The sequence below is a fragment of the Octopus bimaculoides genome, chromosome 1 (genome assembly GCF_001194135.2).
Source record: "Octopus bimaculoides isolate UCB-OBI-ISO-001 chromosome 1, ASM119413v2, whole genome shotgun sequence".
NCBI lineage: Eukaryota > Metazoa > Mollusca > Cephalopoda > Octopoda > Octopodidae > Octopus > Octopus bimaculoides.
The window spans coordinates 152,262,469-152,269,713 of record NC_068981.1 but is presented as its reverse complement, the minus strand read 5'-3'; the positions used below and the strand labels follow the sequence as shown (position 1 = coordinate 152,269,713).

The following is a 7,245-nucleotide window of genomic DNA, read 5'->3' as shown; positions in this document are numbered from 1 at the left end:
TATATATTTGTACGTGGTTTGATTCTTTCTACAACCACGAAGTTTTTGCAGAGATATTAAATCGAAATTTGTCAAAGAATGTTAATGTTGACTATTTTAGGGATCTTAGAAAGCCTGCGACGCTGTGCAGAAAAACCTATTCTCGGTAGTATATTAACAATAAAACAAATTAAAATGAATATACATGCATTAATATCCATACAGAATTATATATACAAACTAACATATGATAATAATAATAATAATAATAATAATAATAATAATAATAATAATAATAATAATACTGTCTATGTGATCTCAAATTTTAAAGCAAACACATAATTTTCTTATGGTTTCTTACACATTCACTTGAACAAAACTGTACAAATCCAGATATATGGTACCCTAGGCATAACACCTACATGAACTTCTAACTTGTTGTCTCTTGAGGTCTCTGGGTGAGACTTGGATCCAACTTGTACAAATGCAAAACAAAAGTCAAACACAAAATAATAATAATAATAATAATAATAATACGGTCAGGTAAATCATCTTTTTATGGATAATACAATGATTTATGCGAAAAATGAGAAACTGAAAGTCTTCTACACACTGTTCGGATTTTCTCTAATGGTGTAGGTATGGAATTTGAATCGAAAAGTGCGCTGTTTTGAAAATGAAACGAAGTTTTGAAGGAAACCAGACGATTGAAATGCCAAATGGGCAAGCAATGAAAGTGGTTGAAAAAGGATAGTGTTATAAGTAATTGGGGATATTGGAAGCAGGTGAAATAAAACATGAAGATATGAAACAAATTACCAAGGCCAGTAGGGAAATTATTACAGTCAAAACTGAATTTAAAAATGCTATTGAGGCATACAAATTCATGAGCAGTACTTCTAATCAGATATGGAGTTGGAATTGTAGACTGGACCAAAAATGACATACAGAAACTTTACGGAAAAACTAGAAAGCTATTGATAATGTATAGAACCCGCCATCCGAAAGCCGTAGTTGAAGAGAGATGAGGGTGGAAGAAGCTTAATTGCTGTGGAAGAGTGTGTAAGGATGGAAAGAAAAAGCCTACTAGAATATTTACTGAACAGCACAGAGAAACTTTTAAAGACAGTGAATAAGGAACAGTTATCAAGAGTGGAATAGGAAAAAAGGGCAAAAATGAAATTCAAAGAGAGCACGTTAGACAGATTGAAGTGACATCTTTGTATGGTCAGTTTTGGTAAGCCAATGAGGATGTTTGTGGAATAGAATCCTGGACTTGGTTAAAAGAAATAAAAATAAAATAAAAATAAAAGCAGAGAGTGTAATTAATTGTAGCAGCCTAGGATCAAGCGATAAAAACAAACAACTTGAGGAAAAATGTTTATGTGGAGAATGTATCAGAAAAATGTAGTGTCTGTGGAAATTGGAACGAGTCAGTGGCACACATTATTGCAGAATGTCACAAGTCGGCACAGGAAGAATTTATGAAATGGAGGTATGACCAAGTTGTAAAAGTTTTACACTAGACCTTTGCCAGAAATGGGAATTTGAAGCTGGAGACACATGGTATGATCATCGGGTCGAAAGAGTACTAGAGTCGGAGAAATGTAAGATTTTGTGGGGCAAGAAAATATTAGACCAGACATAACAATAATAGACAAAGAAAAGCGAAGTTCCTTACTAATTGATCCATCATGTCCGTTTGATTTCAGGACCGTGAAAAAAGGGACAAAAAAATAATAATACAATCCCATAAGATCTGAAATTGCAAAAATTTGGAGTATGTATATATATATATATATGCATATATATATATATATATATATATATATATATATATATATATATATATATATATATATATATATACGTGCATAAACATACACACACACACACACACACAAATTTCCACACATAAAATTATGTATTGTGGGCGATTTAATATCTTATATGCGTTAAATTGTTTTGTTTTAATCGCTATATAATTGCATATTCATCCATTAAATATCTTATATAATTAACCAAGTATTTCGTTAATTCTACAGAAGTTGTTACGGAAAAGGTAACACGCACAGGTAAGCTAATGCGGAATTCTATTTCACAGTATTCAACTAACTATATACATAGAATTATTAAAATATTTAATTTTCCGAGTTACCTGTTTATAAGATGTAATTAGTTCATATATCTTCCTCTTCCAATTTTTATCATTCCCGATAGAATAAAGTGTTACATTCATATATATTTTATGAACTATACGTATCATTTATGAGGCCGATACATTTTGCGATAAAAATGTTTTCCAAAATAAATTATTATAAAATGTAAATTCAATAAAACAGCCTCAATGTATTTTAGTGTCTGATAGTCTTATGATGTAATCAATAAGATTACATATTTCCCTTCTATTTTACCTAGAAACACGTTCTGAAGTCGAATCTACAGTTGGTGAGAAATTATTCTCTATTATAGTTTTGCTTCTGTTTATCGCTGAGTTTTGTCGTTGAGATTCATTTTAATGTCTTGATATATTTTTCTGTAGTTTCCTGCTTTCACAATATGTTAGAATAAGAATAAATGTGCCCCACATATGTTTGAATAATCATCGGAGGATATTCTCTCCCTTTCTTGAGTCATGAAATATGTGAAGCAATAACTTATAATTTTCTTACTGTTAGTAGAAAACAAGCAAGTGTTGAGATTATAGGAAGTAACATAATCAATAACACTGTAAAAGCTTTGTTTTTATATGTGGTGTAGCTTTTACCGTGTTTCAATGTTATAGATCCTTTGTTCAGTTCATATAACGTATGTAAAAAATGTTGTATAAACTAAATGCTTTTTATCGTCGTCTTGGCACTCCGTCAGTTACGACGACGAGAGTTCCAGTTGATCCGATCAACGGAACAGCCTGCTCGTGAAATTAACGTGTAAGTGGCTGAGCACTCCACAGACACGTGTACCCTTAACGTAGTTCTTGGGGAGATTCAGCGTGACACAGTGTGTGGCAAGGCTGGCCCTTTGAAATACAGGTACAACAGAAACAGGAAGAAAGAGTGAGAGAAAGTTGCGGTGAAAGAGTACGGCAGGGTTCACCACCACCACCTGCCGGAGCCTCGTGGAGCTTTAAGTGTTTTCACTCAATAAGCACTCACAGCGCCCGGTCTGGGAATCGAAACTGTGATCTCACGGCCGCAAGTCCGCTGCCTTAACCACTGGGTCATTGCGCCTCCGCAAGCTTTTTATCACATAATATGGGAAATGAATTTATCTACGATATCTCAATATCTAAACGTTTTTAAAATATACATAACATCAATCACAGTACAAAGGAAACCTGTTTCTCACAAATGTTACATATTCTAGGACAACTAAATGTTCTCATTTCCAAATTAGCTGAAATATCGTTGTTAAGTTTTCAATTATGAAATCCATGAAATTCAATTGCAATATTATTTCATTAATTTCACAGATATTGTGACACAGGAGGAGCGTGCAAAAGGTGAGAAAACATCTATTTGCAACATCATCTACAAAATTGTCTATATATTTTATGAAACAGTTTGAAAATACTTAGCATACCTTCACGTGGATGCCTGTAAAATATTGATGCATAATAATTATTGGTGCATCTGATACAATTTTAAAGTCTATCGCATTTAAACTGGCGTAGTTTCATAAGTAACTCAGATACTTGTCTTTTAAACCACCTTACATATATCAGACTGTGAAAAAATATATATTGCGTAAGAGTATCATAATATTACAATAGGAGAGGAGTATGTTTAATAAGCAGTTCGTAATTGAATTTATACATATATCAGTTTTTCTAATTATGTGTAGTCTAAAAAGTCTGATGCCATAATCTTTTATTCCATATTTAGAACAACCTTCTCAGGTCGACGCCACAGTTGGTAAGTGCCTTTTAATATGAATCTTCTTTTCTACAAAGAGAAAAGCTCTTAAGCATTTTATTATATGTAATACTTTAGTTATGATAGATTTTATTATTATTTTTATTAAAATAAATATTAGTTACAAAATTTAACTTAGTGTGGACTTATATTCTAAACATCTTAAATAAAATGCCAAACTTTAATTCATGCGAGGCATAAGTTATACTTGATAAATTGAGTTGCAAGTATTCGATAAATATTTCCGCCTCGAATAATTGATAAATTATATTGAAACTCATTCTTCAATATGTGTTTGTGACAATTGATGTAAACTATAATTAATTGAGTGCGTTGTTAATTTCACAGAAATTGTTACTGAAACTGAATCACGCATAGGTAAGCGCCTTTGATATATTACTACATTAAAGTTAAAAAATAGTTTCCTAAGAATATGGTAATTCATATTGTTGATAGTTCCGTTAAGAATTTATGAGAAGTAATATACATGAGAATGTTTTCCAGTTTTAATAAATTTGCAATATTTCTAGAAGAGTTAATAACAAACATAGACACCTGATCAATCCATAAAAATATATTTGCGCAGTAAAGGGTTGGGCATTACAAATTCACGAAGTATATATATATATAGGTAAAAATTTAGATAAATTTAGAATTTGAAGTTTTGTGCGAAATAATCAAACGACTTTCTTACTGTATTTTATTTTAAAATTCGTTCAGAAAAACCATCTGAAATTGAATCTACAGTTGGTGAGTTTAATTTAAATTAATTTCACTGGATTTTTGTGTTTGGCTTCAGTGTTTATGTATGGATAATAGCAACCTGAAATCTATTACTACTTAAATGTATAATGTATTTGACATCTAAAACATAGAACTTCGTCACACAAAGACACATAAGTCACACACTAAAATCGCACGTACATTTACATCCACAGAAATATATACGCATACATATACATAAACAAATGAACAAAATAATTATGCCTATGTGAGACAAATTGGTATCTTTTTAAAGAATCAGCACATGCAGTTGTAAAAATATGCAGTTGTAATTTTTTTCGGTATACTTGTAATATTTAAAATTAGAATCATGCATATTAAGTGATTCATATATTATGTGTGTGGAAGAATATGAAGTTTGAGAATGCTGGCTTTTAAAACGAAAGTTTTTTTATTATTAATATTTTACTTCTCTTTTCTCTTCGCGGATTATATTTTCTTTGGTTAATTCGCACATGTATGACTTGAAGTTGTTGGTGTAATTACGTCTTCGTTTGTTTGTATCTGAAATTTTAATTGTCGCATTTTGTTTTCCTGTGTGTATTTAAAATATCTTCAATAAGATAGAAAATAGTTAAGGCTGAATTAAGTCACGCACTAAAATATATTAAGTAAGAAATTAGGCCCCTGAAAACGAAGAAGCAATGGATATTGCACGTAGTTTAATAGTAAGTTATTGTTTTCGTAACAGAAGCACATATCTCTAATTTCTTTATTGTACCAATATCGATTTTCTGGAGAATTACTCCCCCCCCCCCACACAGACACACACACACACACACACACACAGAGAAATGCTGCGTGCACTGTTATATAGCTGAACGTACACACACTCATACTATACTTACGCACGCATATTCACCCTGATTAGCACTTGAATTTCTTGAGAAATTTGCTGATCTCTGTGACTCCTCCCACTGTGCTCTTTAATCTTTCACTGTTTACGGGGACATACCCGATATTTGGAAGCACGCTTCAGTGTATCCCATTCGAAAGAAAGTTAACCCACCCCAACCCAGCCAAGTATTGCGGTATTGCTCTCAAGGTAATGTAGATGGTCATTATTAACATTGGCGTTTTCTAGTATCTTAAAATCTCTGTCAGTTTCTCTCTCTCTCTCTCTCCTCAGTGTCCACCAATACGAGACCCACGAGAAACCCACCTTCTTATATAATCTGCTAGTGGCTTCTCGCTTTGGAGAATTTCAACAAAAGTATTGTTATTGTTTTAGACATGAGCCAAGCCTTTGATCGTGACTGGCGTAACTTTCCTCGAAACTGCTGTCCCTGTGCCAACATTTGAGACCAATGTTACAATGAAAGGAATTGTAATATTTAATAGAAATAACTTACAATGAAAGGAATTGTAATATTTAATAGTAATAAATTACAATGAAAGGAATTGTAATATTTAATAGAAATAAATATTACTATGAAAGAAATTTACATTTTATTTCAAGAGGTGGACTAAAGAAATTTAAAGGCAAAAACAGATTAGGTGTAAAGATTATCACGCGGCAGGTGAAGTAGTTTTGAGAGTCAGGAGAGAAAATTATAATAATAAAAAGTAAAAGTTTCAATGGAAAATATTCAGTAGTCGAAAGGATTTCAAATAATGTATGTGTAAAGCTTCATTTTATTAATCGCCACATAATTCTGTATGTTGTCATGAAATATCTTTCAAAGTATTTAACCACTATTTACATTGGACAGATATGTGTCCTCATCTTGTTTGTTGTTACCACAACGTTTCAGCTGGCTTACTCTCCAGCCTTCATCAGGTATCCTGGTAGAATCTTGAACCCAATCCTGGGTTCTCATTCCTAACGTATTTTTGCTGATGTTGTTGTTGTTGTTGTTATTATTATTATTATTATTATTATTATTATTATTATTATTATTATTATTATTATTATTATTATTATTTATTCAAGGCACTGCTTGGAATTGAACTCGCAATCTTGGGGTTAGTATCCGGTAAATTTTGATCCTTTTACTCGCACGATTTTCACTAAGAAAAAAAAAAAACTAGGATTTTTTGCGGGGAATCAAGTACCCTGACCTCCTAATATGCTTCAAATCCCTTATTTTGGTTCGGAAACAAAGTCTCAGAAATTTTACCCTCTCCCAACACTTTACAGAAATACATTTTCCAGAGTGTGAATTACATGTTTCATTGTTAAGTATATATATAGTAGAGAATGTGACATTTATGTTGTGCATATTTGGTATATATATATATATATATATATGAGAGCGTATGTGTGTATGTAGACAGGTAAAAATTCACCGACAAAGTGCTACTTACTTCTTTGCTGTCAAATAAATAGATTTATTCTCTTTTTTCCTCGGTTAAATATTTTTAGCTTTATACCAGCGTTTTAGGAAAATGAAGCAGATATCTTTCGCGCCCAAATTAATTTGTGTGTGTATGTGTGTGTGTGTGTGTGGTCGGAGGGGGGAGAAAATAAATTTGCCTCTCTACAAAGAAGTGATTAAAATAAATATATCTTAATTGTTGTGTGAAAAAGTATATTATCTTTTAAATACATCCTAAATTTATAGACTAT

At 31.8% G+C, this 7,245-nt stretch overlaps 1 protein-coding gene across 1 annotated transcript in view; it reads left to right on the top strand.

Annotated features, from left to right (window-relative positions):
- The window catches only part of LOC106869541 (obscurin), a gene marked incomplete at its 3' end in the record, with an annotated part of 380,350 nt that overhangs the window by 149,525 nt on the left and 223,580 nt on the right, over positions 1–7,245 (top strand). Inside the window, exons 43-48 of the mRNA XM_052970280.1 lie at positions 2,025–2,054; positions 2,398–2,427; positions 3,452–3,481; positions 3,864–3,893; positions 4,242–4,271; positions 4,614–4,643. Coding sequence (XP_052826240.1) covers positions 2,025–2,054; positions 2,398–2,427; positions 3,452–3,481; positions 3,864–3,893; positions 4,242–4,271; positions 4,614–4,643 — 180 coding nt within the window. The remainder of the gene's footprint in view (positions 1–2,024; positions 2,055–2,397; positions 2,428–3,451; positions 3,482–3,863; positions 3,894–4,241; positions 4,272–4,613; positions 4,644–7,245) is intronic.